This window comes from Drosophila biarmipes, chromosome 2R, assembly GCF_025231255.1.
Source record: "Drosophila biarmipes strain raj3 chromosome 2R, RU_DBia_V1.1, whole genome shotgun sequence".
NCBI lineage: Eukaryota > Metazoa > Arthropoda > Insecta > Diptera > Drosophilidae > Drosophila > Drosophila biarmipes.
The window spans coordinates 7,735,441-7,756,813 of NC_066615.1; the positions used below are offsets into that span (position 1 = coordinate 7,735,441).

Here is a 21,373-nt window from a genome sequence, read left to right on the forward strand (position 1 = left end):
GTGCCTGCAACTGACAGGTCGCACTGCCTATGACGACTGCCACAGGCCAGCACATTCTCCTCAGTTATTTAGCGCGCCTCGCAGCTGTGCGTCCACCGGCTTCCTCCTTTCTTCCGCTCAAAGAGCAAATTGTTTTTATAGCACATCCTTGGCCACCCCCTGACATCTCAATTTGTTGGCATTGTTGTGCAGTTTGCTTCGCAGCTTACAAGTTTCTTATTGCAATGCAAATTAACATTTTTTTCGGAGCGCACACACTCGCAGACTCGCACTTTTGTAAAATTTCATTAACATTGCGTATACGCCCGGTCGGCCGCACAGTCATTAAGTAATCTGTTTCATTCGAGGCTGCTGCGAGGCACCTGTCCATAAAATGCATTAATCAACTGTCTGGCATGCTGGGAAATTAAGCGTTGGCAAAAATTTCCACCGATGCAGCAGTACACACGTATAACTCACACAGGCCGGAAAATATTCACAAAGGAATGAGCTACGTAATGGCATTTAACGACATTTATATAAATTAACCTTAAGGAGTGCGAAGGGGAAGTGGATATGAAAAGGAGCGAACGAGTAAGGGGTGCACCCCTTTAAATGGCTTTTAAAGTTCACTCTTAGTTATTCCTGTCGGCAGACTTCTTTTATAATTCACGGCTACGCCCGTTCGCATCAATTTCATCGTTGCCCTGTCAATTTGCTTTTTGGCATTTCAATTGCCATTTTATCGTTTTGGGCACGAGTGCGAGAGCACACAAAAAATATTTATTTCTATCGGCTAAAAGAAAACATATTCTGACATTTTAATATTTTGTTTTTATTATAGTGTCGCACGCACTCCCGCACACGCAGATGCTTTTAAATATTTCAGACATATGTAAGGCCCCAGCAGATACCCATCGATAACCGAGCTGCCCCTGTCAGTTTGCTCTGGCTGTCATTGCTTTCAAAACTTTACGGCACTTGTGCGAATTTTCGGTATTTTCATGCAAATATGAAGGTGAGGGTGGACCTATATCTCTGAGCTACGCTAAAGTAACTTTTGACGGATTTAAAAAAAAAAACATTAAAGGTACTTTAAAAAATTAGGTTTTATGTTGTTCTTTTAACCAAGCACGCCGTAATGTTTGTTTAAATATGTCCAGTAACTTAGAAGGATACGTAAATGTGAACCAATATCTCTTCACTAAGGTGGAGTTTTTCGTTCAGTCAATACTCTATTACCTTTTAAATAGGAAACCTTTTTAAGGTACTCTAAGCTTTAATAAAAGAAGTTTTTGTATTGCTCTATTTTTGTGAACGGAAATCAAGGACACCCTAGTGCCTATTCAAATATGTATAGTAAATTACAGAGCGCATATCGAGTGAAAAGTGTCAGAGTCAAAGTTGGAGTAAGGTCAAGTTTTGTGTTCTCTCTCGATATCTGTACGTCTGAAAAATATCTGGCAATCACAGCCGTGTATGTGTGTGTGATTGTGTATGAAAGCTAGGGTCCTTTTGCTATCTACCATATCCTTTTACTTTGAATCCCCAGCAGCTGCTGCTTTTATGCTCCTTTCTCCCACATCATCGGCGGTGTCGAGATGTCGATGTCGATGTCGTAGAGTCGTAGAATCGCCGTCGTCGTCGTCGCATTGCACATAAAACACTTTTATTGCTCATTTAGATATTTATGCGCAGTTTTATTATAATGAAAATTGTGCGTATGCGTGCGGTTTTTATTGTGATTGCATTGAGGGCATCGAAACCAGTTCAGAGTCCCAAGAAATGGTGCGTCACAAGGGCGGAAAAGCGGAGAAGCGGAGGAGCGTTCTCTATCTGAAACCACATCTGTGTTCCGAGTTTTCAAACTTTTGAAACTGCACGTGGTTTTGATTTGTTTGCCTCCCCCTGTTTGAAGCTCAATTTTACGCAGCTTTTGCCTTTTGCATTTTATGCGTTCTGGCTTTTTACGAGCCTCACGTCGACCGCAAAACAAATTCAAATGGCAAAAGGCGAGGCTGAATGGTAAAAGCTGAATGGCAAATGTCGCAAAACGAATCGCGATCTGAGCCGAAAGCCAAAGCTGATAAGTGCCCGCAGAAGTAGGCAACGGTTTTCACATTGCCTCCTGAGCTTCTTGCTGCTCTGCGGCATTTAATTGCAAATTTATGTGTGTGCCCGTGGCGAGAAATTAATGACCGAAGCTGCGAAACGAGCATTCGAAAGGAACACACCCCAAGATTGGCTCGAGAATATTGTTCAAGCATTAATTAACGCTCACATCGAATCGATAAAAGTGCAGAGATGGTTTATACATTTTTGAGGATTTCTCCACTTGCATAACGTTATGCATCAATTTGAACCTCATTAAAATTGTAATAACGAAAATTTGCGGCAACATAATTTGTATCGATTGTACGTTAATAGCAAAGAACATAATTATTTATTGAATATTCAACCATCGTATTTTTGTGAATTGGATAAGGATGTCCTTAACTGTACCGACGCAGCTTTGTTCGGCTCATTCATTAGAGCTCAAAGTGCTTTTAATTGTTCAAAACCCCTTTTAAGGTACCAGCAGAAAATTACAATTAAATAACAATAACCAGCTGGAACTCCATTTTGACAATTAGCGATCAAACATTCTTTTTTAAGTTTCATCTTTGGTATTTGAATTGCAAGTACATTATTGACTGATTTTAAAATACTAAATCTTGATTAGAACTTGAATAAAAGTTTTGAAAACAGCTCCCATTCATTTCTCAGTAGATCTGCTCGCACGCACTTAAAGTCGGTTTCGTTTGATAAGCAGTGGCTCTAAAGAATAAGCCAAACAAAGTAATGCTTAAATTGCACTTTTTGCCTATATCGATTTTTTAAGTATTCAGCAAGTGCTATTTATGCACAAATTATTAAACCAACACACCTCAAACCACTGGAAATCGAAAACAGCAGAACAACAGCCACAGCAATAATAATTACAAACCAATTAAAAGCATATTTACATATTGTCTTTGTCATAATGCAGTCGAAGATACAGCTGCATGGCCAACAATGAATTGCGATCACACACATATGCATATTTGTGGGTGAATCGCTGGGGAATCGACAACAACAACCAGCATGGCAACGACAACTGATTGACGGAAAACTGTCAATGGCACGAACCCCAACTCAGAGGCTTACGCAGAACAACCCACCGCCCACACAGGCCACAGCCCATAGGCAATTGCATTCGCCGTTTGTGGGCGAGTCTGTATGAGGATAAGATTAAGCAAATATTGCGGCAAATTCAATTTTCCATTCAACGCAATCGAGAATGCTTTCCGCATGGGAAGCTGCTGTAAGTATTTCATATGTGAAGTGATATTTAAATTAATTCAAAAATGTAACTCAACTGAAGCTTAAACTAATTTAATTAGCTCGTAATATGCCTAGGCCAAGACACCTTTACACGTGTATGGAGAAATCAAAATCTAATATGACATACATTAGCCGAAAAGAAATTCAATTAGGTTACAAGAAGTCTAAAGAATTTTACTTGGGTATTTGGAGTACCAAAAGTCAAAACTAAATCATTTTAAAAAACATTGTAACAATAAAAAGTGCTGTGAAAGCTATTTAGCCATTTTTATAATGGTCAACTATTTTCGAAGATTGCCTGAAACTGCTTGATGGCTAAAGGAATGTTTTCATGCCAATTTACACCTGTTTCAGAGAACTTCAGAGTGGCTGCTGGCCCCTATTATTTGCCAATTGCATGTGCTCACATTCCTTGACGCATATTCCTACCCGCTTTACACACACAAAAACAGAGAAAAAAAATATTTAAATTTTTTCCGAAAGTGCCCCAAGAAAGCAATCATTAACATTACCTTCTTTTATGTGTATATTAATGTGATTTGAAGCCAATGATTTTTAATTTCTTAGGAATGTAACAAAAATTTTAGTGTATGTGAAACATTAACATCCCAAATTATTAAAGGTAAAACTAACAAATAACAAAGTATTTGAACAGTCTGTTCTGGGTTTAGCAAATTCGAGTTTTTAAGAACGTAGATTTGTAATTATAAAAACTTTAAACTTTCAAAAAATTACCATATTACACATTAAACGTCTAATATATCTATCTCTCTATCTATCTACCCATCTGTCCACCTATCTATCTTTCTATCTATCTATCTATCTATCTATCTATCTATATCTATCTATCTATTTATTTACCTATCTACCTATCTATCTACCTATCTATCTACGTATCTATCTATCTATCTTACTGTCTATCTATCTATTTATCGATCTATCCATACATATAATATATCTTTCTATCTATATATCTATCGCTCTATATCTACATATAATATATCTATCTATCTATCTATACTCCATCTACAATTTATCAATCAACCTTTTTAATATATAATGTTTCGCTGAGTGCACACGCCGACGCAATCTGGTCCATTAGACTGGTCAGTTGGCCAGTTGACATCCGTCCTCACGAGTCCCGTTTCGTCTCCTTTGGCTAATGCGGCCACTGGGCAGTCAACTGGTCCGCCCAGCCCCCTTATATACGTACTTATGCTTTATATGTAGCAAAGCTGTGTTGATTTTGCCCTTTGGCTGACACAGAATGTTGTTGACTTTGCATATTAAAACAAAATGAGAATGCAGAAGCGGGTAACAACAAAATGGGAACATTGTTGAAAGATGGCAGGGTGGCCAGGGAAAGGGTGCGAGGGGATTGGGCACTTATAAGGCTACTTTTTCATTTGTGACGCCCACGTTAAACTTTAATTAATTATATACAGTTTGTTTGGCAAATTAAAAATTGTTGACTTTCACAGAATCGCAGAATGATGACGAGGACGACAATGGAGAGGAACCGGAAAATGAGGTTGGAGAATTTTAATTAGGCAGCCGCACACACACACCAACAAACAAACGCACACAGACAGACAGGGCGAAGTGAAAGGTTGCGTAAGAGGCTTAAAGTGCGAAAATGGAGAGCGGAGAAATGCTATGGCGAAATGTGAAATGCTGTCGAGTGTGACGTCCAATAAGAATTAGTGGCCAGCAGGAGCATCAAAAAGGGCCAGTTGTTGCTGTTCTGCGTTATTGCCAGTGATTGACATGAAAAGCGGCCACGCTTTCAGGTGTACAAGTGTATGTAAGTGTACCAGTGTATCCACGAGTTCGCAATTTTTGGCCCTGACGGGGAGAAATCGGGCGAAAGGTCCGGGGTGTTGCGAATCTGCTTTCAGTGCCTGATGGGAGAGGTGGCGAGAGGCTCCAACGTGGCCATCCACGCTAATTGGAGCACGTCGCAGCGCACTCCTCCACTGGGAGAAACCTAATTTTGCTGGAAAATCGGAGCTGCGATACAAGTTTATCACAACAGGAAACAAAATAGTCAATATAGTGGTTTAATCTGGCCGTAGGATGCTGAAACCCTGCAGTAAAATTTCAGGGGTTTTGGTTCTGATTGCCCCTTATTATTACATTACACTTAAACATTCGTTGCTTAGTTTCCAATTTAGATGCCCAAATTTGTTCTTGTGCACACGTCCAGAGACCCAGGTGAAAACGAAGAAATGCACTTAATTGGAATACGACGGGGAGGGCAGCGCAAGTGCGTTGCCAGTGCTCTATGATTAATTAGTGGCCACAGGAGAGGTTGCGGGCAAAATAGAAAAGAGCACGGGTGAGAAACTAAAACTGTCCACAGAAGTGATTGATACCTATTCAGAACTTTGCCGAGAAAAAATTGACAAGAATCAATTAGGGGTTTATTTTCGCCACCCAATCGCTGTTTCTTGTAGCTCAATTAAACCTCCGATTATGAACGACATGGTGAAATAAACTCAGCTTCCTTTAAAGCTAGAGTTGTGAAATAAATTCCGTGTAACTGGAGCAGCTGTTGCCTGATTTTCAGCAGCGTTCCCGGGCAATCTCCCAAGTGAATTCCCTGTCAAAGCCCGCTTTTCTTGGCGTTTGTCGCGTTTCGCCTTACGCATAATTAGCCAGCGTAAGTAAACTCCTTAAGCTGCAGTTAAAAGCCATAAAACTTGTGCGCATCGTTTGCTGTCATGTTAAATTCATAATTTCAATTTCAAATTGTTATTACAGCCGTCGTTGTTTCCTCCACCCACCGCCCCCGTTGTCCGCAGCCCCACCATGCCACTATACCATTATACCATCGCACCATCATACCATCTTGACATCCCCTTCACGTTCCCGCCTGATTACTATTGACAGTTGCCGACGTCTTCTGTTCTGTTCTGTTCTGTTGTGTTGTGTTGTGTTGTGCTGCCTTAGTTGTCTGACACACCCTATCCTGCTCATTTTAGTCTCATAAATATGCAAATTAATCATTTGCGGAAATTTACATACTTAATAAGTCGCTTTAATTAAATGTTCACGCACGCATGCCTTGCAATCTTGCCCCCGAGAATCGGATGAAATCGGCGGAATCCTTTTCCACATTAATGCCGGCTTGTTAATTGTGCTGCAGCTAAAATTCATCTCTAAAGCTCTGGAACTCGGATGATTCGAATGAAGCGAAATGTGAAATGTGAAAAACCCGGGGCTTCGCAACTGTTTCGCATATTTTGGGGCACAGTCACGTCTCATTCAAAGCGCCACTGGCAACAGCACAAAAACAGTTTATCTGCCGAAAACAGCAAACAAAAAATTAAAAACAAGGAGAAAAAACGGGAGGCCGAACGAAGAGCACAGAAATCTTTTTTATGTGTTCAACGAAAATGTTACCCAAAACGAAAATGAGCGCCAGAACCAGTGGCATTAAAAAAACAGAGGGAAAGTATGCAAACTGTGAGGCGCAGCGAACATAAATTAACATTTTAATGCCCTGCTGCAATGGACCAACAAGAAGTTGGCTCGCAAAACTGGCTGGATGGGTGGGCGGGTCTCGAGACTCGAATAGTGGGTGGTGCGGCCTACGAGAGTCCTTTCTAATGCCCGCATTATTTACGAGGAAGCTGAGGGCCCATTCACATCTCTCCATTTCATTTCATTTCCCTACTGTTCAGTTCTGTTCGTTTCGTTTCCATTTCGCATCGCCGCATTCTTTGCCATTTGCCTTTGACGCCACAAATAATTTTAATTGGTTTTCCTTTTTGGGGGACCCTCGACCCCAGATGGTAATGACTTTATTTCTATATATTGTACATTCAGGAGGTTGAAAGCCATAAGGCCATAACTTGTGATCGATAAAGTTTGGGTCGTGAATCAGCAAAAACATCAACAAAGATGGACATCAACTTTGCACCAAAGTAAACCGATTTGAAAGGACCCGTACCAAGTATAAATCGAAAATGTTATGTTTGCACAAATCCCTGCAAATCAAACATTGAATTCCTGATGTACAAATTCGGAAACTAAATTGGGTTTGTTTTATTTGTATGGTTCTATGACATTTAACTAAATCCGAACCTAATTATTGATATATGTATCAATAACTTTTCAAAATATTTTCATCGTTGTCAACAAGACTTCGTTTATTCCTTTAACAACCTTATTTTACTACAGCCCATTGAATGTGTTATCTATAGATCTATTATCTATGTATATTTTCAAAATGTTTTTCAGCTCTGTCAACAAGATTTCGTTTATTCTACCACAATCCTGATAGTGAAAACCTAATCCATCCTTTAGATAAGCTTCGCCATTTTCCATTTATTCGTATTATTAAAGTTTGCAAGTGTGTTTGTGTTGCAGCCGCAATTGCAATTTGATTTGGCTAAATTTGCATAATGTGTGTATGTGTGACTTGTTTGTGGGTTTGCACTTGCAACTTTTGGTTTTGATGAATGGGAAGGCATTTGTTGGCACATGGAAGGAGGGGGGATGTGCAACCACAATTATGCGAATTGGGTTTTTCTCAAAGTTATATAAATGCCGAAATCCTTAATTAGATAGCATGAATACGAAACAAGTTAAATAATTAAACGGAAATGTATATGAAATATTATTTATATCATATGCCATATCAAGTAAGTGTAAAAGTAAATCTATGATTTTCAATGAAGATACAAAAAATATTTTTTATATTAAAACATACGAAAGATTAAATGTGAAAATAAAAAATTCAAGCTGTTGTTTTTATACCGATTTTTATACAAATACAGATACTTAATCTTATTTTACAATTATACAGTGGAGTTTAAAATGTCTTAGCATACTTTTTGGGGTCTTGCAACCTTTCACTCACCTTCTTCGCTGCAAGTTTCGCTTTTGCTTTCTCCACCTCTCTCTCTTTCGTTCTCTCACTCTCTCTCTTTCTATCTCTTTGACTCTCCTTTTTATATTTTTTTCTAAGACAGCTTAGCAAGCCATTGTTTTAGTTGTAGCTGCTGTTTTTGTTGTTGTTTTTGTTGTCATTCCGAAGTCAGCGGCACACACGCACACACACTGGTACACACACGCATAACGGTTGTGGGAGAGGGATGGCGAACGAGCGGGCGAATTCATTAGGCATGCGGGAATTTTAATTTCACTTGCTCACACGCGCGCACATATGTGGCGACATATTTCTCAAACATTTTCGTTAGTTGATGTGGTTGCTGATGTTTTTGTTTTCCTTTTCGCTTTTTCCACCATAGACGATGTTGTTGTTGTTGCTGCTGCTTTTGCTGGGCATCCTTTGGCCTTTGTTTGTGCCCGTGCGGCGCTTTTCAATTTGCATGTCGCGCTGACCTTGCCGCCAAGTGGAAATAACTGTGCCAGCACACACGCACACACACGTACGCTCACGCTGACAGCTGTCAAAAATTGCGAATGGCGGAGGGCGGATGTCGGAGGCGAGTGCGGATTTTACAGCTGAACGGGAAGCAGGAGCGTATAGATGCCGACGATACGCGGCTGCCGGCAGGGATAACGGTCCAAAATCTCCATCTTGGCGAAAAAACTAGAGAGTTTAATGTTCAGTCAAGTGCCCGAGTGAGACGGAGTACTACTTCCTCTTCCTCACCCACTCGCACTCCCTTCGCCCAGCTTATTTATCTTTTTCCCGTTGCCTTTGTTCTACGCTCTCCGTGCGTGCGCTTGTCTATGTGTGATGACAAATTTGTGTCATTGTCTGTGTGCAGCAGCAGGAGCAGCAGCCAAATATAAAAAAACCAAGAAGAATCGCCAAGAAGCGCTTCCAGTTTCAGAGCTTTCTTCTTTTTATACGTTTTTTTTGTAGATTGGATGCTGGCTGCTCAAGTCCTTGTTGTTATGATAATTCGCATAATAAATGTAGATTTCGAAAATAAAAAGAAAAAGTAAAAACCGGATAACACGTGGCCAGAAACTGAAAGATTCAATGATTCAATGGCCCCGCGAAAAGCAGCTGGCCGGCCCGGCGGAGGAGGTGAAAGTCCAGCGGGCTAATCCTCGCACAAATTCACATTAATGGCACATGCAATTTTCCCCTACATTGGGCACCTAGCTCCCAGCTTTCACCCGCTGTACCGTTATGTACCGAATTAGCCGCTGCACCGTTATACCGCCGCGTTGTGTTCACAGGACCGCACAAGCTCAGACTGAAGCGACGAAGTGAAGCTGCGTGAGCGAGCGTCTGGATGCTTTCACGCTTTATTACTAAAAAAAAGAGGTCCTTTTTGCTTTCGCTCGCTCGCGCGCACAGCTTCCTCTGCTTCCTCTTTCGGCGGCGTGTAGACTTCTCGCCGCTCTCTCTTCGCCTGCTTTCTCTCTGCGTTTAAGCTCTCGTGCAGGCGCTTTCCAGCCCCCTGTTGCCCACTCTCCCGTGAGAGGAACCCATCCCAGTCTCCACGCCCCCCTGCCAGCGAGAGCGAGGCGGCGCAACAATGAAACGCTCGAAACTCTCCAAAATGAACAGACCGTTTTAATAACTCGGCCATCCAGAGGTGCCATATTTCGAACGCGTTCTGCAAAGCACTTTCGGTGCAAATTCGCAAAAATTATACACAAAATAACATTTTAAAAGCTGCCATGCCTAAAAGTATGCTGCAAATAATGGCTTCAATTCTTTCCCAACCTGACTTTTTAGTACAGTATAGCATACTCTTAGGATCACTTTAATTACTTGATAATAATTGATAAAATTATTTTTTAGCTTAGTTAATGCTATCGGTCATAAGAAGTATTTAGTATTTTTTAATTTCTCGTTTCTAGTTGAATAAAATGTTGGCTCGCCGAATAAGGAAAACCATCAAAATTCTTATTGTAATTCTCGCTTATCATCTGAGCAAGATGAAAAATAAAGTTAGAAAGATTCAACTTTTTATGGATGTTCCTTACGTAACACTTTTTAGGAACAACATTTTCAGGCAGTTTTGTAGTTATAAATGAGTAAAACCATTTTAAGAAGCCCTTGCTTAAAATTTATGGACGAAGAACTCCTTAATTACAAAGTTACTAAAATATATAAAAACATAATTTATTAAATACACAATCATCGCGCCATTCCCAAGGATCGTTTTATTACTGAATAAATTGTAATTAAATATATTTAAAGTCTAAGGGATTTGGGTAAATTATGTAAACAGAACAAAATATATCCCATGGGCTGTCACCGTTTAGGGTGACCATAAATATATCGAACAGTGCGAGTGTGGCTGCACCGTGAAACGTTCAAATTACCTATATGGACAAGTTTTACAACACCAAAAGTTTAAAACCTTATTGACTTTTAAATAATAATAATTTTATATTAAAAAAGTTGTTTTTGATAAGTTTGATATGTGTCTCGATGAACAAAATAAATAATTGGGTCGCAACTGTTCAAAAGCAAAATTGTTACAAATTCGTCACAAACTAACGATTTTACCCCCTCTTACCTAATGTCCCAGTGAATTTTTGGCAAGCTGGTTATCATCCTAAAACTAATTTGCATGACAGAAACCTCAAAATGGACAAATTAAAAAACTCTCAAATAAGGTGTTTGCAGGGTATGATAACACAATTCGAATTCCGTCTTGTACACGTTCCTCAAACACATTGATTCCCCAAAGCCGGGCCACCCTAATGTGCCAGTGTGCCCGCCACGCGCACTGCGCCCCGACTCTCGGCGTTTCCCAGCACTGCCACACCGAACGTCAGGCCAGCAACCATCTTGTGCAAAGTACTACGAGTGTGGAGAGGAGTTGGTGTAGGAATTGTACAATTACTTCTGCGGCGAACAGTTAAAAAGCTTACAAAATGTCGATCATTTCCGCCCGCCTGGCGTCCTCGGTCGCCCGAAACCTGCCCAAGGCAGCCACCCAGGTATTTTCCCCAGATTCCGCGAAATAATACAGGCGAAAAAAGTTGGCAAAAAGATGTCATACATAACCGGATCGATGGGGTATTTTGCGAAAAAATAAGTGCACCGTGAGCTCAAGAGTTTGGCCAGCCAATGGATAAGGACTTTCCGGACTCATAGGAAGTCTTTGAGCCGGTTTTCCCTGCTTTTGGGCGACAATTAATTGTTACGCAATGCGGCAAATTACAATGCGACCGCTGAAATTTGTTGGTTGTCAGGGTTACATAATCAGTGCCGACTAAGAATTCGCCGAAGAAAACTCAATTTCCTGGCCAATTGGCAAGTAATAGTGTGTGAAAAGCGCTGAATATTCTTTGTTTTCGTGGTCAGATTACATAATTGTGATGAGGGGGAGATGCGGTGCTCACAACTTTTGAGGTTAGGTGCGGCCGTCAAGTGGTGAAGGTGGGATAGAACGCGAAGTGGGGGAGTGCCGACAGAGGGATACCCTGCAAACGGGTTTTGACCCCTTTAGGATCAAGGAAGAGCTGGAGAGTGGGAGAGGGGTATTTGGGCACCCTGTGGTTATTCAACGGCCAAGCACCCCCACCTTACATAATCTCGCATAATCTCACATAGATTACCGTCTTTTCCCACAGGTCGCCAGCAAAGCCGCCTATCCCGCCGCCAGTCTTGCTGCCCGCAAGTTCCATGTGGCCAGCACCCAGCGCAGCGCCGAGATCTCCAACATTCTGGAGGAGCGCATCCTGGGCGTCGCCCCCAAGGCTGACCTGGAGGAGACCGGCCGTGTGCTGAGCATCGGTGACGGTATTGCCCGTGTGTACGGTCTGAACAACATCCAGGCCGATGAGATGGTGGAGTTCTCCTCCGGCCTGAAGGGCATGGCCCTCAACTTGGAGCCCGACAACGTCGGAGTGGTGGTCTTCGGTAACGACAAGCTGATCAAGCAGGGCGATATCGTCAAGCGTACCGGTGCCATCGTGGATGTGCCCGTCGGTGATGAGCTGCTGGGTCGCGTCGTCGATGCCCTGGGAAACGCCATCGACGGCAAGGGCGCCATCAACACCAAGGACCGCTTCCGTGTGGGCATCAAGGCCCCCGGCATCATCCCCCGTGTGTCCGTGAGGGAGCCCATGCAGACCGGTATCAAGGCCGTCGACTCGCTGGTGCCCATCGGCCGTGGACAGCGTGAGCTGATCATTGGCGATCGTCAGACCGGGTAAGATGATAGGGACTCTATAACGAAAGTTTCAAGACCATACATCGCGGGCTGTGGTATAAATAAAACCAAGTTTGTCCTCAGGTCTAAAATAATATAACTGAGCTATTTAAATGTACTTTTGATAAAAAGTCACTATATGACTTATCTTGATATCCATTTTCAGAAAGTAAATAAAAACTAAGTTTATTTTAAAATACTTTTTTATAAGAACTATATAGGGTTCTTATAAGCCAATTCCAACTGAATCATTTTAAGTTAAAATATTATTTATAACCAGAGATTAAACAGCCAATTTTCTTTTTCATTTGCAGTAAGACCGCTCTGGCCATCGACACCATCATCAACCAGAAGCGCTTCAACGAGGCCCAGGATGAGTCGAAGAAGCTGTACTGCATCTACGTCGCCATTGGCCAGAAGCGTTCCACCGTCGCCCAGATCGTGAAGCGTCTGACCGACTCCGGCGCCATGGGCTACTCCGTGATCGTGTCTGCCACCGCCTCCGACGCTGCTCCCCTGCAGTACTTGGCTCCCTACTCCGGATGCGCCATGGGAGAGTACTTCCGCGACAAGGGCAAGCACGCCCTGATCATCTACGACGATTTGTCCAAGCAGGCTGTGGCCTACCGTCAGATGTCCCTGCTGCTGCGTCGTCCCCCAGGTCGTGAGGCCTACCCCGGCGATGTGTTCTACCTGCATTCGCGTCTGCTGGAGCGTGCCGCCAAGATGTCCCCTGCCATGGGAGGTGGCTCCCTGACTGCCCTGCCCGTGATCGAGACCCAGGCTGGTGATGTGTCCGCCTACATTCCAACCAACGTCATCTCGATTACCGATGGACAGATCTTCTTGGAGACCGAGTTGTTCTACAAGGGTATCCGCCCTGCCATCAACGTCGGTCTGTCCGTGTCCCGTGTGGGTTCCGCTGCCCAGACCAAGGCCATGAAGCAGGTCGCCGGTTCCATGAAGCTGGAGTTGGCCCAGTACCGTGAGGTCGCTGCCTTCGCCCAGTTCGGTTCCGATCTGGATGCCGCCACCCAGCAGCTGCTGAACCGTGGTGTGCGCCTCACTGAGCTGCTCAAGCAGGGTCAGTACGTGCCCATGGCCATTGAGGACCAGGTACGTAGGGAAGAGCGTCCCGATAATTGATGGGATTCCCTTTTGGAAACCAATCTCTAATGCTTCGCCCATTCTCCCAGGTCGCCGTCATCTACTGCGGTGTGCGCGGTCATCTGGACAAGATGGATCCCGCCAAGATCACCAAGTTCGAGAAGGAGTTCTTGCAGCACATCAAGACCTCCGAGCAGGCTCTGCTCGACACCATCGCCAAGGACGGTGCTATCTCTGAGGCGTCCGATGCCAAGCTGAAGGACATTGTTGCCAAGTTCATGTCCACCTTCCAGGGTTAAGCATCAGCCGAAAGAAGAAGAGTAGAGCAGTCGCGTGCAATTAACATCATAGATGGTTCGAATAATGCTGCCATCTCTGCGCGCCATCAACAAGAAAAAATAACAACCTAAAGCTTAAGATAAACAGAAATTATAAAACAAACAAGAGAAAACTCCTTTGCACATTCATGTTTTCCTACTTATCCCGCCAGGATCGCTTCTATGCCGTTGTCCTGCGCCACCATGCCGCAAAATCTTGGGAGAGAGAGAGCAGGCGCCGGCGGCGGACTAGACGGCGTTTCCTAGCCGGATCCAGTTTCGAATTTCAGCGAAATATCCGTGCGGTTCCTCCAACCTCCTAAACGATAGATAATCCCCGTTGTTCTTCTACCAATAATGTGTAATCAATATTTGAAATATTGTAATCGAGAATAGTCGAAATAATGTCTGAGGATGATTGTAAAACGATGATGATTAAAACGATACTAAATTATACTCTAAAAGAGCAGAATGTTTCTTTGCTGGGAATAAGACAAATTTTTGCTGAACTATTTATGAATTATGAATTTACTTTTTATATTTTATCTTTATCTTTAGAAGTAGAGAAATGTGGACAAGCGAAACGTAGATCTCTGCATCATCATGCCAGAGAAGATCCTGATCCTCTAACAAAGTTTTGTGTACCCTTGCTGAGGTTAATATAATTTTAGTTAGAATTGGGACTTGGTCGTGGTATGGGGACTAATGCCTAACTTGAGCCAGAAACATTTCTTTACTACGTGCCGAAGTTATGTTTCTTCCTTGCTAACATTATTACGTGTTTAGTTTAAAGCTAAATACAGTCATAATTTATAGGTTCCACACATAATCAGACTACTACATATTTGTATCTTACGGATGCCGACAAGTTTTGATTGGTGTTAACTTCAAATAGTTTAAGCATTTTTCAAAGCTTAACTCCGAGATTATAATTTATAATATTTATCCTGAAGTCTACACATTTCCGAGTATTTTGGTAATCAGGTCCTAGTCTTGGGGATAATAAAGATCCGTTGCCAACAGGGTTTTCCGCACTAATCTTGGTTTTTGCGCTCAGCTGATTGCCCAGACGACGGGCAGATGTCCTCCTCTCACCTCGTCCTTTTGCGTCACCCCGTGACCCCTGAGCGAATTATCCACCCCTCGCTGAGCTACCTGAACGACTGGCTGCACTCCTTGGAGCAGGATTGAGTATAGAACCCGGTGGTTCGAACTTCGAAGTGGTTCGTGCTGTGCATATTTCGTTAACAGCAAGCCAGAAACGAAAGCAAGGAACTCCCGAGCCACGACAAAAAGCGGCCCAAGACCCAAAAATGTAAACCCGATTTATACCGCCTGAAGTTTTTATGACGCCGATTGCCACTGGCAGCCAACATAAAATATGCCAAAAGGCTGGATGAGGGGGGCGGCAAGAAAAATTACTTTCTTTTTATTACATTTGTTTGACCGTAAACAAGAATTAATGAGAGCCATAAAACCGTCAAACTTAAATTTCGAACAGGCGCACAGCAAAGACAGCAGGCCAAATACAGTGCTCTCTCCGAAAGGTGAACGCTCTATTTGACAAAGATTCTAGCTAACAATCTACTTTCATTTCTAACAGTGGCAACCATAACAATTTAACTATTTTTTAAATCTTACTCTTACTTAGTTTTGAAAAACATAAATTGCAATTTAAGAGCTCTCCCAATTCTAAAATTTTCATCGAAATCACTCAAAACTCAAAGATTTTGAGAGTACCTTTGTTTCTACAGCTATGCTTAAAAAACTTTGACTCAAGTCCTTAAAATGAAGCTATGTATGTTAAAACTTAAAATAAGAATCTTAAAGAAATCTTGTTGAGTACTTCCAGTTTTCGAACTAAAAACCCTGGGATGACTTCCAAAGCCGTAATAATGTCGCTTTAAGTGAGCTCAATTTAAATATAAAAGACCTGGTGAGGTGAAGTTAAGTTTCAAATAGTTTATTAGATAAGGTCGTTACAAATCTTAATTTACTTTATCTATATGTATATATTTTAATAATCAATTTTGTAACTTCCCAGTGACTATAGGAACTTTAAAAATTTGAAATAGTCTTATTAAACCTATATCTATTAAATTTTAAAAAGATGAATTTCCTTGTAATTTTTTTAATTAGTATTTAGACAGTGTACCGAGCGAGCACTGTACAAGAGAAAAGTGAGATAGACACCCGCACACACGAAAGCGACACGCACACTCACAACCACGTGCGAGCAATGTGCTGGCGATTACCGCTGCCCGTGGAACCGGGCGCAGAAAAACCAGGAGAGAAGCGTGAAAAGGGGAAGAAGGAAGGGGAGAGGCGGAAAAGAAAGATAAGTAACTGACCTGCGATCGGGAAGGTGACCTTCCCCCAGGGTGCCGCCTGTATGTATGCAGGGTATACCATGTACAAAGCCTTGTGTATTCAGGATTGATAAGAACGCAGGACAAAGGACACAAGGCCCAATCTCCGTCCTTGGCGAAGGGTCTACATATACATACATATGGGAACACTTATTTATCTGCCTGTCTGGTCCCTAATTTTTCAGGAGTGCGCAAAATTCTCACACTCATCAGCTGTCAAACCGAAATATGTAGGTCTAGCTAATTGCATTTGGAATAGAGTAACACCGAAATCCTAAATATTGAATCCTTATATTTTTATTTTTCGATATTTTTACCTGGCATTTTAGTGTATTATCATAAGCTTCTTTTAACGAATTCCTTTGAGTGCACAATTGTTCACATAGTATTAAGATACCCAAAAACACATTTTGTTTTTGTTTTTAATAAAATTACACAAATCTTTATTTGCTATGTATTGTTCAGAGACAGTAGCGGAAACATCAAAATTGGTTAAAATGTTTCTTAATCTTTGCTTATTTATAAGTAAACAATAGAACTAGCTTAGGGTGCATTTTCGTATGGATGTGTTGGAATACATGATATAAATTACAAATAGTCTAGGTCTCTTATGTTTTTGGGTATGGGAATATTTTTGCACAATTTTTTTGGATTTATTCATAATGCACAGAACAAACAATTTCCCATCGAAGATAAAATCTAAATACAATAAGTGATTGGGTATGATTATAAAATATGGTTCTTGGAGAGACAACGCCGATGTGTTCGGCCAGCAAATGAACTCGTTGCCCACTCTCTCTCGGTGTCCACCGCTCCGCCGCTCGCTCCCCACTGAAGTGACCCAGCGGGAGGAGCAGAGGGGCTCCAGCTTAGTCCGGTAACTAGCCTTACCGGAGGAACTCACTGCCATCGGCCGGCTCGCGCTCAACTTGTGCTCCAGGTGCAAAGATGCCGGAGCCAGCTCTTGGCAGCGGGTGAAAACTGCTCAAGGGACTCCAGCAGATTAAAATGTATGGGGAAATTGCTTTCGTCGATGAAGATACATAGTTAGCTATGCGGCTAACGATATTATACGCATTTTGTAACGAACACGAAACGAACAGAATATTGAATACGCTACAAATTTAAAAAATGAAAACAAATTAAACTAAACTAGGTTCTTGTGGGTCTGCCAATCACTCTGGCCCAGACTATTTCCGCACGCTGCTCACGATGGAGTCCATCAGCGCACCGGTCAGCTCCGTTCGCAGAGCGATCTTCTGGAACTTGCTGCCCTGGTACTTGTTGTAGATGGCCTTCAGTTTGGCCTGGGGGGCATCCCGGGCCAGCTTTGCAATCTGCCTGGTAATGGGTCGCAAGTGAGCGGCCGAATAGCGCGAGTAGTATGTCAGAGTGGGCGTCCAGTGACGGTCGTTGAATCCCGTGCCAGCCCGGTAGTTCCCATTGAGCAAGTGCAGCGACAGAAACAGCGAAGCGGCAGCAATCTGCAAAGGGGAGAGTAAAAATAATAAAATAAATAAGCCACAGATTAAAAACAAACACTTAAAAGAATTCAAAAAATATTATCCTTTGAATAGTTTAGTTTTACTTTTAAATATTACTTAAATATATGCCAAACCCACCTCCGATGGCCTGTAGCTAGCCATGTCGTAATCCACGGAAGCTAGCTCAATAAAGTACTTCGACATAGCATGGTGCTCATCCTCGGCGCCGGCAGCCTTTGAGTACCGCCTCAGGAAGTGAATGGGCAACGGACGGGATAGATTACAGTCGATGGCCTTGAAGATCTGCAGCTCCATCTGGCGGATTTGCCGGGCCGTATAGGTGTCGTCCGTGATGAAGACAAAGTCCCCGATGGCCGGCGGGAACAGCTCCTCGTACTTGGTGGCAATGAACAAGGCTGTCACTCCCACCAACTGCAAGTAGGTGCGCTTGGTGTCCTTGACCACTTGCAGATAACGATCGATGATGGCCACCGCCAGCTGGAAGGTTTCTGCAGCCAGATGGAACTGAAGGTGGACCTCGTTGATCCAATCGATCAGCACGGCTCGCATCTTGTGGGACACCTCCTTCTGCCCCTCCAGGTGATCCTTGTGTATGGGCTGCTGCAGCTCCACCTGGTACAAGTAGTCGTAGATCTCGTTCACATATTCAGAGACCAAAACCAGGTTCTCCTTGTCGTTGGCATCGATGTCCTCGATCCCAGCCAAGCGCTTGCTGGAGAGAGACATGGTGGTTGGCAGTGTGGATGTGGTAGTGGTGACCACACTGCTGGGCTTAATGGAGGGCATCCTGGTCACTTCCTTCTTGGCTTCCGGCACGTCCTTCTTGACCTCCGCCTCTTTGCGGGCAGCAGCCACAGGCTCCCGGCGGATTCCGGACACTCCCATCACGGGTTTAGCTAATGCAGCGCGGAGCTTGGTCAGCGATTTCTTGGAGAGATTGCTGTCCTCACGTTTCAAGGTGGGCTCGTTGATTTGCTCGTTGGAGCTCGCCTTTACTGTGACTAGGATAGGAATCAGGGTGTTAGTTTTATAACGATTTGCGATGAAAGGATAGGGACTTATGAGGTTTAAAGAAATCATGTATTGTATTAGACAAATATTAGTAATATTTTGAGAAAGTTTCTTTTACTTTTGGTAGTAATATTTAGGTAAAAGCCATAAAATATAAATTGACTTACTTTTAGCAGGCTCTACAGTCGTCTTGGTCGGAACGCGATTTCGCACCGAATTCGAGCGCAAAAAGGCCGCCACGCCCCCTTCGTTGGCCTTGGGCGGAGCGGCCGTATTGCCGTTTGTGGTGGTTCCCAGGGCCTGCTTCTTCCAGTGGGTGTCCACTCGAGCCTTGGCATTGCGCAGGGCGTCTGTGAGCTTGAGATCCTTGGAGCTGGCACGGAGGATACAAAAGTGATGGCCATGGAGGACTTGGAGAACTTCTTTCACACTTACTCTTTCTGCGCCGCATCCTTTGCAGCAATGGCGCGGTTGAGACCGCGATTCTGCAGGTCTCCCAAAGCAGCGCGTTTTGTTGTGGCCTCCTGCGAAGGCACCGTCAGTTTCTTAAGTTGCACTTGCTTGAAGTTCTCCGAGGCGTTCTGGGCATAGGTCATTAAAATCATACAAATTAATCATTTTGTTTATGGAGGTTTAAAGTAAAACCCTATAATAACAACTAATTTGAATGAGCAAGGCAACATATTTTTTTATTAAATAGCCAAGACTTTGTTATATTATTATTGCTTAAAAGATCAGTTATCCCCACTGAATTATCTATTCCAAGTCTTCCATAATTTATAACCATCATGATCATCAATCCCATTTCCCACGAACGCCATTTTAGGATAAGCACCGCAAGCTTAATCCTCGATCTGCTTCTTTATGACTTATGCAAAAACAAGGAGTGGAAGGCGATAATTAGCGGTTCACGTACCGCGCCTAGAAAATTGCGCCAAAACGTGATTGCAGGAACTACAGCAACAACAACATAGTCCTGGGAGCAACGGCACTCTTTCACCCCCTCTCTCACACGCTCTTCTCCCATCCTCTCTCTCTTCCCCGCTTCCTCTTCGCCGCTCCGTTCGTGCCCACGCCGCAATGGCGTCTCGATGGTCACCCGCTACTTTGGGACCTTTTCCACGACCTCAACTAGCGCTTCCCGGATAATTGTCACATTTTATGTACAACTCACCTCATCGCCGCGCATTTTCAGTGTCGTGCCCACCATTTTGATTGCTTCTTCCTTTTGAACAAACACAAGTAACACACAGATCAGCAGACTCTTGGCTTTATCTCTTCGATCGCGTTGCTTTTAAATGAACGCGGATTTCGTTTAGCTAACAATTTGTTGTCCGAACAGTTGAGTTGATAAGTTTACAATTTGTAAGTCGAATGTTGCTGAGACTGGTCAATTCTCCGAAAACCTGATCGAGCTCTGCGCGAAGAAGCGAAGCCAAGCTGCAGTTTGAATTTGAATTGAAAAATTTGAAAGTGCAGTGACGGTGAGGCAGGGAAATCGAAATCGATGTTCAAATCGATGCTTTATGACATCGGTAATCGATGCCGTGCAGCCAATCGATGCTGTATGAGACCGGTAATCGATGCCTGGCAGCCAATCGATGCTTCCAATCCCTATTCTCGCAGCTGCGCGGCTTTCTCGCTTTTTTACTGACACTTACGTTGGTGCTATCTCCCATTTAAACTCCTTCTTTTAATCAAACCAGTCCGGAAAATTCACAACCTACGGGCTACTAGTTCCCCAGGCCCACAAACCCCGCCAAATCCGCTGCCGCTGTAAGATTTCGATACATCTTAACAGCGCTGTTAAAATTTAACAGTGACACTTACGGTGGATTACGTTTACCTTACGTTTTCGAAGTTCAAGGCATCGGTAATCGATGCTTTATTTCTGACACCTACGGTGTTACTTTTTTTGATTACGTTTTACGTTACGTTTCGATATTTCAAGGCGTATATCAAAAACATTATTTGTAAATGATTAAACTGTTAAATTTCTGAATTGTTGAAAATTCAACAGAAAATTTCATCAAGGGAACGTCCTAGAAGTTTCCTGTTGTTAAATCAAAGTTAAGAAAATTAACAAGTGAAAGAATATTTTGTGGTCGGATGAGTTCAAAATGGGTTTGTTCGGAGGTTCGGCAGCTTGTTAGACGACCACCCTATGTGCTTTGACATCAAAATATACGTTAAAAGCGGTAAGCCATGGTGGTTAATGAATTATGACTTGGGCAAGTTTTTCATACTATGAAGTTGGGAATACATTGGGTCAAAACCATCGTGGCAACAATATGTCTATTTTCGGATCGATACTTATAGATTCAATCTAATAATAAATTCAATTCAAAAACTATTTTAAAGGTATATTTTATTTCTACAATGTAGAATACCAATTAATACAGTGTAACCATATCTCTACGCTTCCGAAGTGAAAGCTATCGGCTATCGATACCAAAAACTAAAACAGTGCTACCCATCAAATTCAAATTTGAATTTGAAATTCGTAAGGCAACGGCACTAATACAATTTTTAGCAAAAATGCACAAAGTCGACGTGAATTATAACGATGGCTAGCTACGCTTTACGAAAGATACCGTTCTCATTTAAAAATGTATATT

At 42.7% G+C, this 21,373-nt stretch overlaps 3 protein-coding genes across 9 annotated transcripts in view; 1 reads left to right on the plus strand and 2 right to left on the minus strand.

Annotated features, from left to right (window-relative positions):
• LOC108026609 (cyclic nucleotide-gated cation channel beta-1) overlaps window positions 1–9,505 on the minus strand; it is a 64,164-nt gene extending 54,659 nt beyond the window's left edge. For 6 of the 7 annotated variants that reach the window (XM_050887634.1, XM_017097593.3, XM_050887633.1 and 3 more), the window contains exon 1: window positions 8,210–9,494. The gene's annotated coding sequence lies outside the window, so the exon portion shown is untranslated. Of the gene's footprint in view, window positions 1–8,209 lie in introns of all 7 variants that reach the window. The other variant, XM_050887631.1, reaches the window with a different exon arrangement.
• A 1,537-nt stretch (window positions 9,506–11,042) lies between these two features.
• LOC108026876 (ATP synthase subunit alpha, mitochondrial) lies at window positions 11,043–14,334 on the plus strand. Its single transcript, XM_017098067.2, has 4 exons — window positions 11,043–11,229; window positions 11,866–12,446; window positions 12,761–13,562; window positions 13,643–14,334. The coding sequence occupies exons 1-4, from the start codon at window positions 11,164–11,166 to the stop codon at window positions 13,850–13,852; spliced, it is 1,659 nt and encodes a 552-aa protein (XP_016953556.1). The 5' UTR covers window positions 11,043–11,163; the 3' UTR covers window positions 13,853–14,334.
• Window positions 14,335–16,647: 2,313 nt separating this feature from the next.
• LOC108026855 (G2/mitotic-specific cyclin-B) lies at window positions 16,648–20,233 on the minus strand. The gene is made up of 5 exons (XM_017098034.3): window positions 19,930–20,233; window positions 19,191–19,336; window positions 18,923–19,128; window positions 17,862–18,745; window positions 16,648–17,723 (listed from the first exon to the last, which is right to left on the minus strand). Exons 1-5 carry the CDS (start codon window positions 19,963–19,965, stop codon window positions 17,430–17,432), a joined length of 1,566 nt encoding a protein of 521 aa, XP_016953523.1. The 5' UTR covers window positions 19,966–20,233; the 3' UTR covers window positions 16,648–17,429.
• Window positions 20,234–21,373: the final 1,140 nt, after the last annotated feature.

Coding starts and splice junctions, on each gene's coding strand:
- LOC108026876 (XM_017098067.2), top strand. CDS start 11,164: ATGTCGATCATTTCCGCCCGCCTGGCGTCCTCGGTCGCCCGAAACCTG. Junction 11,230..11,865: donor TGCCCAAGGCAGCCACCCAG/GTATTTTCCCCA, acceptor CTTTTCCCACAG/GTCGCCAGCAAAGCCGCCTA. Junction 12,447..12,760: donor ATTGGCGATCGTCAGACCGG/GTAAGATGATAG, acceptor TTTCATTTGCAG/TAAGACCGCTCTGGCCATCG.
- LOC108026855 (XM_017098034.3), bottom strand. CDS start 19,965: ATGGTGGGCACGACACTGAAAATGCGCGGCGATGAG. Junction 19,337..19,929: donor TGAAAATGCGCGGCGATGAG/GTGAGTTGTACA, acceptor ACCTATGCCCAG/AACGCCTCGGAGAACTTCAA. Junction 17,724..17,861: donor CTAGCTACAGGCCATCGGAG/GTGGGTTTGGCA, acceptor TCCCCTTTGCAG/ATTGCTGCCGCTTCGCTGTT.